The sequence below is a fragment of the Magallana gigas genome, chromosome 4 (genome assembly GCF_963853765.1).
Source record: "Magallana gigas chromosome 4, xbMagGiga1.1, whole genome shotgun sequence".
Classification (NCBI taxonomy): Eukaryota; Metazoa; Mollusca; class Bivalvia; order Ostreida; family Ostreidae; genus Magallana; species Magallana gigas.
In genome coordinates this window covers 28,281,879-28,302,971 of record NC_088856.1, presented here as the reverse complement: position 1 = coordinate 28,302,971, position 21,093 = coordinate 28,281,879, and the positions used below count along the sequence as shown (strand labels likewise).

General features: G+C 33.0%; 3 protein-coding genes across 4 annotated transcripts; all 3 read right to left on the bottom strand.

Annotated features, from left to right (window-relative positions):
• Positions 1-457: 457 nt before the first annotated feature.
• On the bottom strand, positions 458-6,890 carry LOC105319230 (uncharacterized). Of its 2 annotated transcripts, XM_034449251.2 has the most exons (7): positions 5,692-6,890; positions 5,241-5,327; positions 4,316-4,855; positions 3,080-3,247; positions 2,624-2,738; positions 1,431-1,598; positions 458-848 (listed from the first exon to the last, which is right to left on the bottom strand). In XM_034449251.2, exons 3-7 carry the CDS (start codon positions 4,801-4,803, stop codon positions 513-515), a joined length of 1,275 nt encoding a protein of 424 aa, XP_034305142.2. In that variant the 5' UTR covers positions 4,804-4,855; positions 5,241-5,327; positions 5,692-6,890; the 3' UTR covers positions 458-512. The 2 variants fall into 2 exon arrangements, with proteins under 2 accessions (XP_034305142.2, XP_065937941.1); XM_066081869.1 differs by lacking the exon at positions 5,241-5,327.
• A 2,389-nt stretch (positions 6,891-9,279) lies between these two features.
• LOC105322934 (uncharacterized) lies at positions 9,280-14,024 on the bottom strand. Its single transcript, XM_011421841.4, has 6 exons — positions 13,907-14,024; positions 13,024-13,116; positions 10,953-11,173; positions 10,654-10,807; positions 9,991-10,118; positions 9,280-9,616 (listed from the first exon to the last, which is right to left on the bottom strand). The coding sequence occupies exons 2-6, from the start codon at positions 13,106-13,108 to the stop codon at positions 9,455-9,457; spliced, it is 750 nt and encodes a 249-aa protein (XP_011420143.3). The 5' UTR covers positions 13,109-13,116; positions 13,907-14,024; the 3' UTR covers positions 9,280-9,454.
• Positions 14,025-16,059: 2,035 nt separating this feature from the next.
• On the bottom strand, positions 16,060-18,163 carry LOC105322936 (intraflagellar transport protein 57 homolog). The gene is made up of 2 exons (XM_011421842.4): positions 17,147-18,163; positions 16,060-16,542 (listed from the first exon to the last, which is right to left on the bottom strand). Exons 1-2 carry the CDS (start codon positions 18,097-18,099, stop codon positions 16,242-16,244), a joined length of 1,254 nt encoding a protein of 417 aa, XP_011420144.2. The 5' UTR covers positions 18,100-18,163; the 3' UTR covers positions 16,060-16,241.
• Positions 18,164-21,093: the final 2,930 nt, after the last annotated feature.

The window sequence follows — 21,093 nt, the reverse complement described above, 5'->3', positions numbered from 1 at the left end:
GTTATTCAAATACAGCAGACAATTTTTGAAAATTCTAAAAAAATGAAGAACCCGGTCAATAACATTTAAACAGGATATTCTATCCCTTGAAGAGCAAGTTTTATTTAAAAAACACTTTAGTCAATTAAATTGGGTTGTGCAAAATTCCAACTGAAATAGCAATTCTCCTTTAAAATGGGGCATTTAGTTCCAAGATTGTTGAAACCAATATCAGTGGACTCCTTCATGCGATCAAATTGTAAGTCGGTTGAAAGATATAAAGTACATGTATATAGGTTGTTTTCTAAAGCTACAGAATCCTCATACAAATTGGAAAATGGAAGTTTTCCCAAACGCTTCTCTTTGTATCATCAATGATCCTGTACATGTAGGAAGCACCGGATCACATTTAATGTGAATAAAAGGTAGTTTACGAAATGCTGTCCTATTGCTTTGCAAACAAACAAAATAAAACGAGTTGAAAGATCAACTAAGGTATTCTTTTTTACAATCAAATCTGAATCTTAGTACCATCAAAAGTTTCTACGAGAATTAATTCTGATCCAAAATAAAAAATTCATTATTTGTCTTCTGTCTTTTGACACAAGGTAATTGTACGGTTTCGTGTAAAATATTGTTCCACTATTTCTTGCTTCTTTATCATTTTCATCTTCCGTGGCTTGTTCTAACACAACTTTCCTCCGTTTTGACTTTTTATAATTGAAACCTTCTTCTTCCCTCTCATCTGATTCATCTTTTAGCATACGGAAGCTATCATCCCCTTTGATTTCTCTAGACACCAGGTCTGTACCATATTGCTGTATATTAGCATAATGCACCAAGGACATCTTCAAGCAAGTAAAAATAATCTGTAAAAAGAATTTGGTAATTATCTTTTTAAAAAAACTTGACTTTTATGGTGCTGGATATTTTGACTTTATATATTGAGCATCGAGATCAATGTTCAGTGATAGGGTTCCCTTAACTAAAAATAGCAGTAAAACTGGACACTACATGGGCAAGTTCATTGCTGATTGGGGTGGAAGTTTAGAACAACATACAGCAAATGCTATATTTTTATTATTAAAACAGAAAAAAATATAAGATATAAGTCCAACTCCCAAGTGTACTCTCAGTACTTTGATCTGTAGTTATGGACATGCCATCCAGCATTTTCAAAGTTTTTAGATCTCCTTAGCAGATCAGCTATAGCTATTGATATAAGTGTTAAAGAATTTTGGCTGCTTTATAATTAATAAAAAAATATATTCAAGCACAATTGGGTCTTGAAATGGTAATTTTACATATGCATGTACAACAAATCCCCCAAAAAATTTTTTTATTTATCATGAAAATTCAACACACATATCAATTGAGTACGTTAAACATCTCTTTTAATCCAACATGCATGATAAATAACCAAGTTTAAAGCAAAAGCGAAATGTACATACCGAAGTTTGCATGCAGATAATTCCTAATGCAGCTTCTAAATCTCCAAAAGACGTCTTTTGATAATTTATCAGCAACTCTCTAGCATGCTGGCCGAGAAGTCTATCATTAAGTTCTTTGTTGATATCAAATGGTACAGACTCATCAAGGTTGCACTGAACTTGTTTTACCTAAATAAATGTGTGCACTAAATTTCATGTCAAACCAAAACTTAACAAGTACCACACAGGGTATCTGTAGACAATAAAGATGACAAAAGATAAATAAGTTCTCTCAGATATCTTCTGATTTGCATTTGAATAAAGGACATTTTGAGAAATTTGACTTAAAAGTCATACTTCAAACTTTCAAAATTTGATTTCATACTTCTTAAAAAATGAATTTATTTCAAGATTCAAAGCTTAAATCTTATTTCAAAAATTTATTTTATCTTAACTATTGAAGGACAATTTTTTAGCCATGTGGTGTTCGAGGCAAAATTAATAAAGGTTATCCTTATTTTTTCCTCATACAAAAAGAAATTGACCCCCTGTTGTCACCTGACTCTACATCTCAGGGGATCAAAGTTTGGACAGACTTCATTTAACACTACCTGAAAATGCTACCATATAAAAATTCCCCCCCCCCCCAGATATTCCTGTGTAAGAAGTTGACCCCCATTGTGGCCCCTTTCTACTATCAGTAATCATGATTTCTACAAACTTGAATACTAGTATACGCTAACCGAGAATTCTTTTGAGAACTACATTTTTTTTAAAACATCAACAAATTTTCAATAGCATGTTCTTAATTATCTCCCCTTGAAATAAAGCATGACTTTTTGTTTGATCAAACTTAAAACCCCTTGGCCTAAGGATGCTGTTTTCTAAGCTTAGTTGATTTAGCCAAGTGGTTCTTAAGAAGATGAAAATGTGAAATATTTACAATGCTGACATAAATGACAACAACAACAACAAAAACCACAAAAGACATAAATTATTTAAATGAAATACTTATTACTGAAAATGTTTCATATGTTTGACTAAGTGTTCAAATAACAAAATCGCATAATGGGAATAATGAAATTGAATTGACTATCCTGACATATCTCTTTTAAAGGAATGTGTGTAGGTCACCTGGATGGATGTTGGAAAAACATATTGATTACTATTCTTGTTTTTCTCCATTAAAAAATATTTGTAGCAGCACAACTTACCTCCATAACTTCTATAACAAAGAGATTCATTGCAGTATCATTTGTCAGACGAAGGTCTGGCACACTTGATTCTGTTTTCCCTGTTATTTCCAGAACTGACTTCCGCATACCTCGCCTACAATAATAAAAACAAAGTCAAACTATAAATTAAATATACAAATAATAGCTTTTCAAAATGTTTGCCTAAAAAAACATATTCATCTCATTGGAAACAAAGAGAACCTCAGAGAATGAGAGAATGACTCTTCATGGGCACTACCACAATGTTAACACACTGCACATGAACAAAGGACATAGCATAAACATACAACAAACAATTATTAATCAGAAAAGTTTACATATTAAGTTTTGGCTCAAGCGAGCTTTCTAAACAAACTAACATGCATGCATGTACACAAACATAATATATTAATCATGTTAATGCAAATCTAATTTGTAGACTGTGAATTCAAATACCTTGGTGTGAACAAGAAAACTTCCAGAAAATTTGACAATAAATCAGTGTAACATTCTTTTGTAACTTCAGTTGATGAGTTGTAATTCTCTATCCTCTCTTGAAAGTGATCATTCAGTGCATGGTAAAACTTTTTTAGGGCAAAGTGACTTTCCTGCAACAATGGATTTCTGAAATAAAAAATAAATCTTATACATTTTATAAATACATGCAACATGAAAAAGCAAGAGGCCCATGGGCCACACTGCTCACATGAGTAACAATGTTCATTTATGATGACGCTGAGCTCCTGTAGTGTCTTCTCTCTTATCCCTGGGGATTCAGTCTAGTTCAAATCTTAAAATCAAGCAGACAATCTACATTTCATTTCATTTAATGTGTTTTAACATTTACCATATTTTCTATGCCTCTTACAGTATCTGTTCTTGGCAGCAGTTATGTAACTCTTCCCAAAAATCCTGTTAACACATGCGAAGAGGTAAAGTTTCTTGCATACAAAAACATGACTGTATAATCAAAGAATACAAATCTCACATAAACAAGGCATTTACTATACTGTAAAATCCTTTTTTTACACAAGTACTTAATTTCGTGATATTGCTGTTATGTATCAAAACCTTATTATTGAGATTGATAGGACCCTTGTTTTCCCTTTTAACTAATTAGCTCCTTACTCAACATGCTAAGATTGGCACCAAAAAACTTCAACCTGTCCTAGCATTTTCATAATCAAGATCAGCTTCTATATCTAAAGCTTTCTCTTAAGTCCATATACATAGAAGCATCACTAAAAGAAGTCTGGGTAGATAATTACCAGAAGCTAATTAGATATAATAATATGATACATGTATGCTCCAAATCCAAATTTGTTATTAATAACCTCCTTCAGCATCTGAAACCCAGGGCTCAGGCTCAGCATTCAAGTCTATTTAGTCCATATCTATCTCAAAATGCACCATCCGTATAAAGTTTGGTGAAGTGAATAAATTAATAACTTTGATATAGGTCTAAAGTTTGGTGAAGTGAATAAATTAATAACTTTGATATAGGTCTAAAACACCTTTCATTATCATATTTTCTATTCAAGAGCCAATATATGTTCTTTATTTTGGTATAAAGAAAGCCCTTGGGCCAAAGGTACCCCACATTCCAGAATGTTTAATAAATTTGCAAAGACATTTTATGTTTAAAAGATGAACACCATGAACACCAACAAAAACTAGAAATTTTGATTATACCTGGTGGGAATATTCTGTGTTAAGTTTTTCACTGCCTCCTTACAATTTTTCTTCAATCTAACCCAGTTGAATAATGTTTTTGAGCTCCACATCATAGGATCTTCTCGTTCGACACCATATTGATCTATCATCAAGTTGGTTTGGTCTACTAATGTTTCTAACAAAGTCTTTTCTTCTCCTTCCAGAGGAAAAATAAATCCAGAATCATTGTTTCCATCACAAGCTTTAAATAAATCATAGAAATCAGAAAATGGTGATGTTTTGTTTTCATAATGAAGTCCATAGTCTTTTATTCTGCTCATTGTCCAGATGGTCGACACACTTCTTAACTTCCAGTCTTCTTTCGTATCTGATTCTAAAGGACCCCAACTAGGTCCAGCAGAAGAACGTTGTCTTTTCTTTCGTGGTCTTTGTTTAACTTTCCTTTTTTCAGAAGGTTCAGTACTTATACTGCTTGTATCAGTGGTATAGCCCGATCCTGTGTCCATTTTAAGATCCTCAATAATGGCTAGGTATTATACAGGCAGTCTAAAGGATACCCTAAATAAAAATAAACATACACATTAATTAATTTGAACATATTTTCTGTCTCTGTTACAATTGTTACATTTTATCAAATCAACAAAAGTTTAGAAAGTGGATTTTTTGTAATACTTCCAGTGATGACCAGGAGTGAATATGAACAATATTTATATATATAATGTTACCCCTCCAACTTGATTACATAATTTGTTGAAAAAGATTATTTAATGAACATGCCAATTTGTTTTTGAAAAGATTACTTAAGGAAATCCAAACATTATTACATATCTTTTTTCTAAATTATTCAAGAGTAAATTTATCATGATTATAAACATTTGAATGTAAAATACAATCGCCTGACAGGTTTTTTTCTTTAATTTTTAAGTTTAGATATAAAATTTACTTAATTTGTTTTCAATCTAAAGAGTTGTGCAGTGAACTGATAAAATTTCATGTCTTCTCAGCATTTATTTTTCCAATGGAGAAAGTTCTGTAATGAAGAAAAAACAACTGTACCCATGCAAATCAAGTTGCTTTGAAAGAATCAATATCATAAATTCATAAAGTAAAAATATGCTACATGTACTTCATCATTTGTAAACTTAATATATAATGTTAACAACATCAAATCATATGAAAATTATTTGCAACTAAAGCTACGTTAAGCTACATAGTTAAATCTAATGATTGTCCCATGCAGACTTGTAAGTCAGTGCACATGGGCTTCTGTAGAAAAAGGGTACCAACTTTCTTAACTTTGCTTTTTTTCTACATAATTTTTAGGTCCCTGTGAATGCACAAAGGTGAAATTATCAAGAAAATAGTGGGTATGCTTTTTTCTACACGTTACATACCGGCTTCTGTAAGAAATAGTATCGAGGCGAGAATCAGATGACAGGCACTAACCACCAGACCAGAGAACTAACTCCAAAGCCCCAAAGAGTACATGGAGTACTCTGGCGATTTTTTATTAATAGCGAGCGCAGCTCGCCGGCGCGCAGCGCCGGCGAGCGAAGCGAGCTCTAAGAACCAGTGTGCGCGGGAAAAAGAACGAGCTAAACCTACAGTTCATCAAACAAAATTTTTTGTCTACGTCCCATAATGCTCTCTAATGTTTTCACCCGTGGTGCTATGCCAAAAATGGCCGACTTTTAACTCGTAATTTACAGTGACTTAAAGTTTGAAGACACGTTTTGAGTACCGCATATGCTTTGGCGAGACTCAAAAGATTTGTTACATGCTTCCATACCTCCGTAATGAGTCGAGAAACGTAAACAAAGACGAACAAAGTCATGGATGACGTCACAGTGCACTCGCGCTATATTTCCCGCGATAAATTTAGAGGTGGATCAAACATCTGTAATGCGTGTACTAGCTATTTCAGTACAGACTGCGATACCTGCCTCATTGACGTACGTATGATTTGTTTTTAATTTTTTTAATATAGAGATTTTATGTATATATATTAGCAAGAGCCATACTTTACTGTCATATCGATCCATTTTTAAGCTAATTGTGCATGAATGAGTAGGGAGGAAATAAACAATAGGACATTTTGAAATAAATTAAAAAGGAATAAAATAAAAAAATAAACAGTTAAAAAAATTATGTAGATATGGGATATAGTCAGACCATTAAATTTAAAAGTGGGAAATTACACACCTACAAACAGGTACCGGGCTCTCTCTCTCTCTCTCTCTCTCTCTCTCTCTCTCTCTCTCTCTCTCTCTCTCTCTCTCTGGGAAGTGGGTTGCGCTGTATGTATCATAACCATTAAAATTAGTACCTTTGGCATACTTATTATAGAGCAATATACTCTCTCAAAAATTCTTTGACGTTCGTTGATACCTAAATAAAACTATAAGTTGACAATGATGCAAGGTATGTGTATAATTCTTGCTGCGCTCGCCAGAACGGTAGCACCGTAAAACATATTATTTACAAATAATTTTACAGCGTATTTTTGCATTGTATATGATGGAAATTTCTTTATTATTTCAAACAATTCTTTAAAATAAAGGTTTTAAGATAATTTAATATTCAAGACTCAAAAACTGAAAAAGACAAAACTAAACAAACCCACCTGATATTTAATTAAAAGGATCCCGATCCCGAGCAGTTTACATCTTGCAATATAAGGCCTAGTCATTTTGACGATATCTAATTCTATCAACTTCCACTCTATAAAATTATATCAACAAAATCAACTTTTGATGTAATTTGTATACTAGGTTTTATAGTTATGGTAAATTATTACATATTTAGTTTTGTTTGTTCCTTTATTCCTTGTGTTCTGTTAAGGATGACGTTTACTCAGAATGAAAAAAAAATCCACTGATGATAATGAAAAACCATCTATTGTGTGTTATAGACCTTTGCTTGTATTGTTATTTTTCACTTTCAGAAAAGTAGGTCAATGACCTACTTTTTGAGTTAATGGCCATTGAATATTTATTGAAAATTTAAGAAAAATCCCATAAAATTTTACACTACCATTGAGATTTTCTTAATTATAAAAATATTACAGATAATTAAACACTTTAAAAAATAAGATACAGTTTACGAATGGTAGTGGCACTAAATAAGTACACAACATTAAGATTTCAGCATCAATTTTTAAAAATAATTCAATCCGAATTTCCTCTATCAGTTTTCAAATCCCTACCCATTTTTGATTCAATTTTACAAAAAATTGAATGATGATAATACAAAAACATTTATGATATTGAACTACTTATATTGACCTTATTCTGTGGGCATAAAATTTATATGAGGTCAATGATCAAAATTTTGAGATATGATGTCTTTAATTTATCGTTTTTAAGCATTTTGCAATATTATTATTATTCGTGCCATAAGATTATTTTGATGAATAAGTGAGGTAAAACCAACGGAAAATATGCAAAATTACGTAGACTTAAATATAAAATCCTAACTTTTAATATTAGACTACTGCCAAAAAACGTTTAGCAGAAAACAAAATCTGCAAAATTTAGTCCGAATTTCCTCTGTTTGGCTAAAAGTCAATTTTTGTTTGAGCATAATTCCATAATAAAGTAAAACTATTGAATGTTTTGTCAATAATAATTCATTTCATAAATACTTTTTGCGTTTAGAACAAATTTTACTCATTACATTGAACTTTTTAACAATCGGAATTTGAGAACTCAAACCCTGAGTAAATAACACCCTTAAGGCATCTCACTCACCATGTACGCCAAGTTTTTGTATCAAGAATTTCTTATTTAAAAATTACATGTATATCACTGAAATCAATGGAAAAAACGTACTTTAATATAAAGGGGGGGGGGGGGGGTCTTTGTCATCCCTCTGAGGTATGGCGCATTTCCTTTGACTATTTTACGCCTAAAATACAACTGATGGTTCCAGCCGGGTTGGCATACATTGTGTGTTGCCAGTATTTTTTATTACGCAATTTAATTAGGCCTATTTATCAAATATTGTTTTAGATTATGCACAATGATCAAATAGAATAGAAGGATAGGAAAAAAAATATCAGCATTAAACTGAATTTTTTTTCTTGACCATTTTGCACTTAAAAAGACTCTTTTTATACAATAAAAAGTTGTTTTGAAATGAAACTTTTCTGTATAAAATTTTGTAAAAATTACTCAGTTATTTTGTTGTTTTCTTTTAGATATTGAGTACTATAGTATGTATTCAGTGTTTTTTTTTTTTAGAAAAAGGGTTTCAAAGGTTATAAAATTAAAAGGTAAAATTGCAAAATTGACTGAATTACCCATAATATTTGCATGATTTATGCTATAATTCTATTAGATTTATTTTTGTACATTATTATTTTAACAGTTAATAGAATATACTAGTATACAAACAAAAGTATATTGACATTAATTCAGTATTGACCGTATTTCAAAACCTTTCTCTACTTCCGCGTAAATTAAAATGAAATTAGGTGAGAAAATAAGGCAGTCTACTTATTTTTCAATTATAAATGTCGAAGTGAAGAATTTCTGTTTAATAAAAGTTCATTAATGAATTCAAAGCTAGCTATCTCGAACAAATTATCGGGAAATTATTCTCACCATTATAGAGTCTTGCACCATTTCAATATCCGGCCATGTACTTTTATTATCTTAAAGTTTAGTTTTTTCATTTATTGAAAAATTATAGATTTCATAGTCCTTGTCGAAAAATCTCAGTAAGAAAACGGGGTGGTAATTGCCATATTTTCGATTTCACGAAGTTGAATCAAATGCATACTACGTGTAGTACTTGCATGTATATATACGAGATTTTCCTCACGGCCTATGTTTGGGTTATGGTACTTGGGTGATCTTTGTTTTCTTTTTAACAACACGTTTACTTACTTCCGATCATTTTATTATTTCAAATCAAGATGTTAAAATCAAAAAATGAAACACTTTTCAGTGACTGGTAAAAAAAAAAAAAAGAAAAACCGATATGATTTAATATTTTTTATCATTTGCCACCAACCAAATGAGGTTAACTTCTAAAAATGGTAAGGTCATAGTAATTGGGTATGGTCGTTTCAAAGAAATCGGGAAATGCAATTCACTGTTTACGTCCGGGCCTCTATGGTTTGCACGTCTTTAGAAGTGCAGTATTTCGAATGCACTAACTCCTTTGCGTGTCACTGAATATGTCGGAGTATTTGGGAGGCAATGGTTCTCGTATATATAGGCTACATGTTGGTCTAGAGTTGGTGGCCTCCTGGTAGGTGGGAGGGAGGTCAGAGTTGCTCGTCGCGGCTTCACCAGCATTTAACATTTTGTTTACCTTCAAAATGATAGGAAAAAATCCACATAACATCCAGTTTACATGAAATAATATAAGTTTGAGGCCGTTAAATTTACATTGAAATTTGTGTAACAATATTTATGTACAAAATTTTCAATTCGGGCAGAATATTTTATCTACATCAGTGATGTCCCAATATAATCTCGGACGGTCCAAATAGACGATAATTAAGCAAGACAACTCAAGTTAGAACACCCTGCTGTATTGCATTTCAAGAAAAAAAAAGATATAGCACAAATAACGAACGCAGTTGTTTAATATCTCAACAACATGCATATGCATAATAGACCTTTTGGATTTTTGGTTAATACAAAAGCTAAGTTAAGTACATGTACATGTACATGTGTATTTACCCATCGCCGGGCACCTGTATGTTTGACGACTACGATCATGATGACAGTCAAAAGGAAAACTAACCCTCCGACCCCAAAAATGACAAAGCACCATGAAGGAATTCCATATTCTTTGTACAGCTCTGATTCTGAAACAAAGAAAATTAATCAGTAAAAGAAAAGTTAGCCCATTCTACGTACAGTTTACATGTATGAGTTGATAAGAAGTTGAAAAAAGATCAATTATAAAAACTAAAATCATTTGATTATATCACAATCATTAAACATAAAATAATGCATGTATTCATTACAGATTACACAGGACCAAAGAAAATAGAAGGAAGACTTGTAGAATGACGGATAAATAGTCAAAGAATGTCAGAAGAATCCGAAGATCTCAATAAAAATTAAAGAAAGATGATCGATCAAACGACCGTTATGATAGACAGATCTAATTCAACAAAGATTGAAATGAATTAAACAAATATTATCCGTGAACAGTCACTAGGATAAATGAGAGAACAAAATCAATTTCAATTTTCATTTATTTATTTTATTTATTCATTTTCTTATTTTTTTTATTTTTTTGTTGTTTTTTTTTTTTTGTTTTTTTTTTTTTTTTGGGGGGGGGATTTAGAGCACACGATTTGAAAACCAACAAATGACCTGAACTGAAACATGTACCTTTCGCCGTCGTCCTAGGCTTGGCTTCGAGCTTAATCTTTACCCTCGCCACCGTCCATTGTCGGACGGATGACGTCATCTTGATTCTGACGTTTACGGTGGAAGTTTCCCCAGAACACCAGGTAATGGTGTGGTTGTCCTGGCATTCAAGAATCTGGAATATAGAGAGAGAAAAAAATCACAGAATTATTAATATTAAAGAATATGGATAACCTCGTATATAGCTAAATTCAATGTCAATTTCATAAATGTTGTAACAGAGGGGGACTATAATGATACGCATTAATAATTCCAAGCACCTGAAGAATATCACCCGTCTCATATGACAGATACTCTATGAAAATTTGGCAGTAGGGGTCGTGAAAGTATACAGGTGTAAAACACAGCTGGTATCTGTCGCCTTGGGCCGCCAGGAAGCTGATTTCGTCACAGAGAATGGGGGCCCCATTGTACTGGACGAAAACAAGGGATTTATCGGTCAACTGCTGGTGACCGAAGTAGCATTTGAAGCCATAGAAATCTGTGAAAAGGAATTTTGAATAATACATGTAAAAAAAATTTTCATCGACGCTTGTATCTGAAAAAAAATCAAAACTATTGAATTATAGATTTATTAAATTTTTAGTTTTTAATTTTATATTTATGCAAATTTTACTTAATTTATTTTGTTTTATTCATTTATTTATTTTGAAAAATGCAACATTGTCCTTCAGTCTCCTATCATTTAAATATTTTATATCTTACAACAAGTACATGTACTGTATCAAGTGTGAAATAATCAATCCGAAATAAATCTAACGTTGTGAAAGCGTATCATATCTGATCATTATACTTGTTTACATTGGAAATATAGAAAATGTTAACTTTATGAAATTAATCAAAGAGTGATAACTCCTCTCACTTGAGCTGTATTGGAGAAAATTAATACTGTTAGGTTAAAGTAATTTTATGTCGCTGGATGACGATATAGAAAAGCTAAGTCAAAACTTTGTAAAAAAAACAAAAAAACAAAACAAAACAAAAACAAAAAAAAGCAAAAAAACGACACAAAAACAAAACTCAGAACTGGTATATTCTCTCTAGTGGAAATTGTTGAAAATTTAAAATAAATTAAGACAAGGCCTGCTTCGAATATGTCTTAGTAATAGCAATATATATATAGTTTTTTGTTCAATAACTTTTTTTACGGAGACCAGAAATATAACGTGAGGTGCCTGCAATACAAGCTGTATTTTTTTTTATCAATTTAATGTTGCCTCAAAAACCTGCTATTTTGATAATGAAGCATGAAACTTAAATCTTCATGACAAATAAATAAAAATATATGTCATTAAATTTTATTTTAGAAAAACAGATTCTGTACTATAATTTAAGGAATATGTAGCAAACAAGTCAACACATTTTTCTTTTACACGACAACAACAGTGTCATCTATAATTTTGCTACAAGCAGCTAGCTAGGTCTCTGAATACCCCTTCCCACAAAAACATGACTAAATTGAAGTTTAAAAGCAAAGATAGGATTTCACATATTAGCAGTTAATAACAACTTTGCTATAAAATTTCTTACATGAAAATTTTGCAGCTCATATTGTTTTTGTTTTTAATGAAATCTGAGTAAGATACATGCACGCCTCTCTTGTTTCCTTTACATGTAGATGACTGTCTTCCAAATTAAATCTGACTAACACCGGGAGATTTACATCATGCACTGACTGAGCTAGCTGTCCTCAATTTCAAAACTTACTTACATGTATACATATGCATCTATTTTAGACTTGAATGATGGTCTTTATTTTTTTGTGTTGCTGTGCGTCAAAGTGAAAAAAAATGTTTGTAATGTTCATCATCATCTATCAGGATTGAAGGCAGTGATTATATAAAAATAAAATTGTACAGACGACATTAGAACTGTTATACTCTTGTACAAGTAGAAATAAATATATATAGTTTTATAACAATTGTCGCTTTAAAACACTACAGAATATTCACATATATTTAAGTATGCATATGTCATATGATTGGGAGGCTTTAGTTTTGTTTCGCTATTTTTTATGATTGTTTTTAAGGGGCCCCGGTAAAACATGAAGGAATGTTTAGTCTTCACTTTTTGTTGATATTCATAGGGTAGGTGAGGGAGAGGGTGGGAGGTTTTCTGGTGGTTTTTTTTTTTTTTTTTTTTTTGGTTACATATATTGCTTTTTGGGGTAAATGGGTGGGAATTGCTACATACATATTGCATATATGACCATTATATGTACGCGTATGTGCATATCTCTGTACATGTGATATGATGCGTTAGGGGTGTGGTCCGTTAGGGTAGGGATGGTATATATGAGCACCCTGTCATACATTCCATTTGCATACTTACATGTTACAGACGAGTTAATACTATCAGTTCTGCTGGCACATGAATACCAGATACCAATTACTAGCACTGTATTTGATATCTTCATTGCTACATCTAGCTGTCAAATAAAGAAAAAAAATGAAGAAAAAAAATATGTTAATACATTGAATGTCTATGAGAGTGAATGCTCACGTAGTAAACCAATGACGCAGACATCTAAAGGTTAAAGAACTATTATTGCACTTGTGTCAAAAGCAAAAACAAACGGGGCGCGGTCATTTATAACTAGATGGGTGTGTCGCTTATTTCAAACTCCACGGCATTGTATATATATTTAGCATTATCGGAAATGAGGTGTCGCGACTTATCTCCATATCGCATCACTCGTTTATCGAGATGTCGAGTTATATCGCCATTTTGCGCCAGAAGTCTGAGAACTCCCCGGCCCCGGATATTACGAGATCAATGCATGGCATTGCATGCAGAACAAATACATGTAAAAACAGTAATCCGTTGCGCTGCGGAAAAGAAATTAGACGCGCGCGGGTAATTCTTAATTTTGATATTGAAGTCTGCTGACATAATTGTTAAGCCGACTTTTTTCCTCGGTGAAGTTAATTTTAATCAAATTTGTTTTTATTTTATGCGAATTGCATACATCATAGAATTGAGAGAAAGAGAGAGAGAGAGAGAGAGAGAGAGAGAGAGAGAGAGAGAGAGAGAGAGAGAGAGAGAGAGAGAGAGAGAGAGAGAGAGAGAGATTTTGACAGTTCAGTAGAATGCTCTGTATACATACACATGCATACCCGGAAGTACCTGTTTTTATAGTTATTTTCAAATAATTGTAACAATGTAAAAAAAAAAATATTTGCCAATATATATAATTATGACAAAAGTGACTTGCCTCTCGATTGATTAACATGCACTAATCATCTTTTAAGTACCGCAGCTCGTTTGATCAATATAGCCATGCACTGTCTGTTGTCTGAAAGTTGTCCATACATTAGAATGGTCATGGGTGAATTGCCGCATCGCAATACAGTAATGCTCTATATATTACTGATGAAAATAATACATATTCAAGATTACCTGTATACTATGTAAGTATTATGAGGGTTGAATAAATTACTAATATACCCAAAGTTTGACAATGTTAAAATAACAAAAGGTCGTGTAAATATATATCTACGGGAGATTGCCAGAATGAATACATACATGTACATACATGTATATTTTTATAGCAATTTAAAGAATACGAAATATAATCATTATCGCTCACATGGCGGTGATCTATTGGGGGGGGGGGGGGGGTAGTTGTGGGATGTTCTGAAATCGACAAACAGGAATTCATTCTTTACAATATATTATTTATTTTCCATCTTTTTATAAACTTACCTAAAAAACCAGCATCACGTTGCAGAAAAACATTAAGGAATAAAGAATATTATTTTGAGTATTATGAGGTGATCAAATACGGTCGGGCGTGCTCAAATCCCATAAGGCACGAAGGGCTTTATGATAAATCGATCACGCCCGACTGTATTTGATCACCTCATAATACTCAAAGAATGATTCCTTATGAAGTTATCACTTATATTAACTTAATTTTTAGCAACTGTACGATTAAGTATTAAATTGTTATTGATGAACTGTATTGGACTAAATAAAATTGATTAGTAGTGTTATCACAGACAAATGCACTGGAGCATGTAAATAAATGATGTATTTGGAATAAAAAAAAAATAACCAGTAAAACGAATTTTTGTTTTGAAAGGCATAACTAAAGATAGGTTTTATTTGCGAAGGTTTGCTCAGTGCCTGTGTACTATCATGCTGTGTGTGCTGACTGTAGAGATCATTTCTCCATACAAGTAAAGCCTTCCATACGTTTCCATCTGATTCAAGTTATATGAATACAGTGTAGTCGTTTAATTTGTTCTTTAATGAATATTCTTTTGGGTTTTTTTTCTTGTTTTTTTTTAGGGGGGGGGGGGGTGAGGGGTTGATTGCCAGTAAAATATAAGTATGTATTTTTTGTTTTTTTTGTTTTCACATTGAGCAGCTCTGATAGATTACTCGCAAAACTAACGGCTTGTGTATTCAGATTCTCTTTAAAAATCAGCCAACCCTCCTTTATTTCTAACCATTTACATGTATATACTAAATATAATGGCAATTATTCTTATTGCACATATCTGATAAACTAGGATAAAACATGTTACATGTATATTAATTTTTAATTTTATGTAATCAATTAACAAATGGGAGTGTTAAACCCCGTGAATTCGTTTTTTCATTAAGGAAATGATAACAAATTTTTAAAGGTACAACATGTAGGCATAAATGTAAAATCACAATTACTATTTGTGTATATGGACAGGGTAAAAATACAGCCGATCATAAGACTGTTGAATACTGTGCATACACCCAACGAATTGATCTTTATGTATTATAACTTCAATATCATCAGGCCCCGGGGCCTAAAAGTTAGACGAGCTCACTTTTGATCTTAGTTTCACTTTTACAAAAGGAATAAAAGGAATAAATAAAAAGGAATAATACAAATGGAAAAGTGAGAATGAGAAAGAAAATGAGCTTGTTTAAGTTGTATGGCCCCCAGGCCTGGAATATCTTCCTTGTCTTAATTTACAATGTACATGTAGTTCAGGAGTTTGACATATGATTGTAAAGCAATGCATGTAGAATATACGGTTATAGTTAAAAGCCATGGACGAGCAATTTGATTTGTTTTAAATTGTAATTCCTTTATCGGATAAGTTTACAATTTTAAAATTAGGAAAATGACACTGAATTCATTTTACATGTACAATTGTTATAATCGTGTTGACTGTAACTATATTTTACTGTACTTAAATGTACATATCCAGATGTGTATGTCCTAAGCCATTCCTTACTCCTGTTTAGGCTTTTTACATACAGATTCAAGATCAGGATAACTTTAATTAACAGTAAAGAGAATTTCGAAGGAAAAATCATACTTTAATTTTTTTTTAAATTATAATAATACTATTTACATGTATAGTAACAAATAAGCAGTAGAATACCTTAGTTTGTGCTTTATTCAGATCTCAGAGAATATCAAGTGTTCTTTTCTACATAAAAAAACTATAAATGAAAAATCTTGCACAATATAAAAAAAATACTAGTAAATGGATGGAATAATTTATCACATATAAATAACTGAACAACCACGAATTTCATTCGCAGAAAAAAATCCTTTAATAGGCATTGTAGTCAAATGTGTCCTGTGTTTTGTTACTGTGCACTTCCTTATTCTGCGAAGTTTTGTCTTTCAGTTTCGCCTGGAGAAGAACGTGTTCCACCACTCCGATTCGGATTTCCATCTGGACGTTTTCCTTCCGGAGGTTCTGGATGGCTTGTTTGATCTTCACCAGCGGAGCTCCGTCTGTCATGCTGCTCCCACGGTCCTCCATTTCCATCTTGACGCGCTCCAGTTCCTCCGTCACGTCGGCCAGCATGCGAGATCGTTCCGTCACGCCTCCACTTGCCTGGCGGTATCTGTAACACAGTGTTACATTTTTTTAAATTAAAATATTTGTGTTTTTTTGGGGACTCATTTATTACTCATTCCAATTATTCACTCACATAAATGTACGTTCCAATTATCACAGGTTTTTCAAATTTCTTTTCTTTTTAAAAACTAAAATATGTTTGTATCCTGTTTAGATACAAAGGTAATCATGACATACCAAACTTTTTCAACCTTGTACTACAAAAACATAGTTATGGTTATCTATTTCTCTCAGAAAATATGTGACATTACATGTACATGTAGTTGCATAGATGTTGACTGTGACATGGAACATTATACTTCTCAATGTCTATGTATTCAAAAGGATAAAAAAAAAATAATCACTGCCATGAATCAATTACAAATTAATAGAAGGAATGTCAAAAATATTATATATATAATATCTAACTTAACTATAAATTTGTCTTATGATTAAATAAAACCAAGCTTGAAAGGCATCTACTAATGTTTCATTCATCTATTACAAGAATAAATGCCAATTTCAAAAGCAGGTGAACTGGATAAAATAGCCATGATAAACAATGAATATATATACTTATCTATTTAAGATTAACACTGAAAAATCCTCACCTTTCTTTTGTTTCTGAGAGCTGATCCTGAGCAGCACGGTATTCTGATAGCAAATGTTCCAGTTGGTTATTGATGTATTTCTCTCGACTTCCAATTTTTTCTAGAGTGCGGCTAATTTCGTCATGGAGTTTGTCAAGGTAGGATTTAGTTTCCGTCAGCGAGGATTCGATGCCATCCTTGTGCTGATGCATCTGTTCAACATGATCTCGCCAGTCTTTGTTATCTTTCCTGATTGTCACTTTAAGCTGGGGTAAGACTCGTTCTACTTCTAGCTTCCAAGCTGCCGCATCGGTTGTTGACTCCATTATTTCTTCTGGTTTGGAATGTTCCACTTGTTGATTCTTCTGGCTGAGTCTTTTCAGTCCTTCCAAATCCAATATTTGTTCTTCTTCTTCAAACTCTTCCTCCTCCATTTCGTTCTGAAAAATGGACTTTTCCACTTCATTCAGGGTCAGCTCTGCATCATCTTCGACAACATTTTCCTCTTCGAGTTCTTCCTGTGGATAATCAGGTTTGTCCCAGTGAAACCCAGAAGACTTTAAAGCCTCATCTGCAAGTTTATCAAGCACATAAATACAGTGTTCACCGCAGCCTTGCTTTAGTTTTGATGGCGGAAAGTCCACCGAATGGCCAAAGTGACGAAGCTCCTCCAAGATACTGGATATGGTAGCATTGGGGTCATCGTATTCCTGAGGTTGTTCAAAATTCCGCCCTGCTTTTTGAAGAAGCCATGCACATATAGATGTGAACATAAAGAACTGTTCGCCGGGGTTTGTTGGGATGGCAAAATAGTGTCTCGAAATGGGTTTCATTTTCATCTTCATTTGGAATTGTCGTTCGTAATCGAGTAGCCTAAGTTTGTCCAAGATCTCCTCCATGATAACAAATGGCATGTAAACAAGACCAGGACCCCCATCCTCCACATCTTCTCCACGGCGTTTGTCTTCTGACATTTTCTTAGCTCAAACAAGATTCGCGTCGACGGTCGTTAACAAATATTTCATCAAAATCGCGGATGTACGCATTATTCACGTTGGAATTCTCATATTATTAAACGCTTTATTGATCTAGAAATTGCACTCAGTTTGCATTAACTCGTACGAAAGATTTTATTTATGTTAGGTTGTACTGTGTGTATAATAGAGCATATAATAATCATTGCATGGCACCCGATGTTAGATATTTTCTGAAAAAACACATAATAAAATATATACCCTGTACGTTTATTAGGTAGACGGTATAATGAGAAACATAATCGTATATTGAGAGTATAATGAAAAAAAAAATATAACGTCATGTGCCCGTAAATATGTTTTAATTCTGGATAATTTTTGAAACAGTTAATGTGATTACCCTAAAAATTGTATCATGCTTCACTCAGCACGTCACAATTTCATCCGGCAGTTCTTTGTAGCGCAGTGTATACAGCTTCATTCAACTGACCCGCAGGTCTGAGTTCGAATACAGCAGGAAAAAATGATTAATTTTAAAAGTTGGGCCCCCCCCCCCATTTTTTTTTTTTTTTTTTTTTTTACATTTTCTGACATTCTAACGCTAAAATAACGGCTTATGCCAGAACAATCATTATCCTTTACATTATGAACTTTGATATGGGCTGGTATATGCGTAACTTGTAACCCAAATGTGTGAAGGACCCTTAAAAATACGGACTTTAATCAAGCCCCTAAGCATAGCAGTAAAAACAGATATAAGAGTACATGTAATTATGTAGCCACGGTGTTTGAGTGAATGAATGGATGTTGTTGATGTATCACTGTTTTCATTTTTTGTGGACTAATGGATATAATGTATTATTTTGCTCATTTTTTTTTTGTGGGTGGAGGGTTAGTGCGGGCGTTTTTTGTTGTTGTTGTTTTTTTGTTTTTTTTTTTTTGGGGGGTGGGTGGGTGGTAGTTTTATGGGTTGTTTCATTTTTGGGGCTTGTTTGTTTGCATAGTCTATTATTTTTATTTATTTGTTTTGTTTTTAGCTAGTTTTTGTTTTTGGTATGGGTGGCTGGTTTTTTTTCTGGAGGTGGGGGTGGGGGGGGGGGGGGGGGGGCTTAAAATGCTAACTTGAATGGTCGCAATTTAATTGTTCTTACAAATTAATAGCAAGAAGCTAATATAGAGCTCACAATGCTCTGATATTTACTCGTTATGTTTATAATTTTGTCAAAAATACTTACAAAAGTCACAAGTTTCAGTTGTTAACAAATTGAAAACATGAAAATCGTTAGTATATGCATCTATAGGTCCTAAAGGTGTGGGTTATCAACGGAACATTTTCAGCAAGCTTTAATTGCATATATGTGGCTTCATTAAATTGGGATGATCAATTTTAATCCCTATAATTTTACATCGTACATGTACATCCACATAATACTGAGTCACATAAAGAACGCATATTGAGAAGTTTTAGTATACATATCCGAATGTTTACTGAAAAACTCAAGAGATTATAATTCTAGAAAGCATTCATATAAACGGCTTCCATATTCATGTTCAAATTTCTAAAAATAGGTTCGGTGACAATTGAATATACATGCTTGCATATCATTTACTATTTTCTTCCAGTGCAATGTTATGATTAATCTCATGCGCGCATGATGAGTTGTAAGGGGTTTAAGATGAAATCTACTGATGCATTGCAAATTCCTTCTATAACGTCAACAGGGAATTTGATCAGTCAACATGTATGCGTATACATGTTATTGTATATCAGGTACATTTAACACTTGAAAATATGTGTAATGAAGATAATAGGGCGTTAAAAAATTTACTAGTCATAATTTCACGTCTTTCATGTTGAACTATAATTATACAGACTCCTTTATAAAAAGAGAAGAATAACATGTATAATGTTTGCAAGTTTGAAATGTACTTATAATTTACATGTGACGGTCGACTGGTCAGACCAGTGAGTATTTAGCACCTGACTATAGAGATTCACGGACCGAGGTTCGAATTATTATTTTTCCCTTCGCCTTAATTAATAATCAATGACCAATTTAATTATATTACTTTTTTTTTTTAAATCTAAAACTTTCCATGCAATCAATTCATGAGGCATTATGTGCAATCTGGATATATATCTAGCATGCATTTGCACGCATATGTTTGCAAAGAAGTTAAAGATCGACCGTTTTTATGTTCATAAGGTCATTCGCATTGCATAGGCGTCGGAACCGGGGGGGGGGGGGGGGCTTTTTTTTGGGCCAAGTTATACATAACCATTACCAAAGTCTTTTTTTTTTCTCACTTTTAGCATGTCAAGATATTTGATAAGTCTAGCCCTTCAACCCCCCCCCCCCCCATCTTCAATTTGCTTCTGATGCCACTGCATTGTACTTGTATAGTATACAATAACATGCATGTATAACTATATATAGTAGAACTCAACTTTTAAAGTATAATTCGACTTTGAAATTCGGGTTCCACCACCTGCTAATCTCTCTCTCTCTCTCTCTCTCTCTCTCTCTCTCTCTGTATAATTGCACATGTATAATTCTAAAGTCTACACAAAGCTGCAGATTATAAAGTCGCGTCAGTTCATTCACAAACTTTGGTCGACAACCTTTCCACAGTTCCACATGACTCCGGCGGATCTCCCATTGGCCCACGATACAACAAATAATCTCAACGACCTACAATCGCGCTACCTCTCATAACGACAAAATTCGTTATTGCAGATGAATAAGTTTAACATACATATAATTGCATAATGTTACGTTGTCCCGAGTATATAGATAGATCTAAGCCTGAATCGGAACAGCTATACAGTCTGCCTGTCTGTTTGATATAGAGCTCCAAACTTTGTTATCAGTTAGATATCAAAACGCTCTGGATAATTGTGCACTTGTTCCTTCCTGTTATACCCTCCATTTCAGAGGGAATCGCTCGGAAAGATAATTTTCTACACGTGCTTTTAAAACGCAAGCTCTTTTT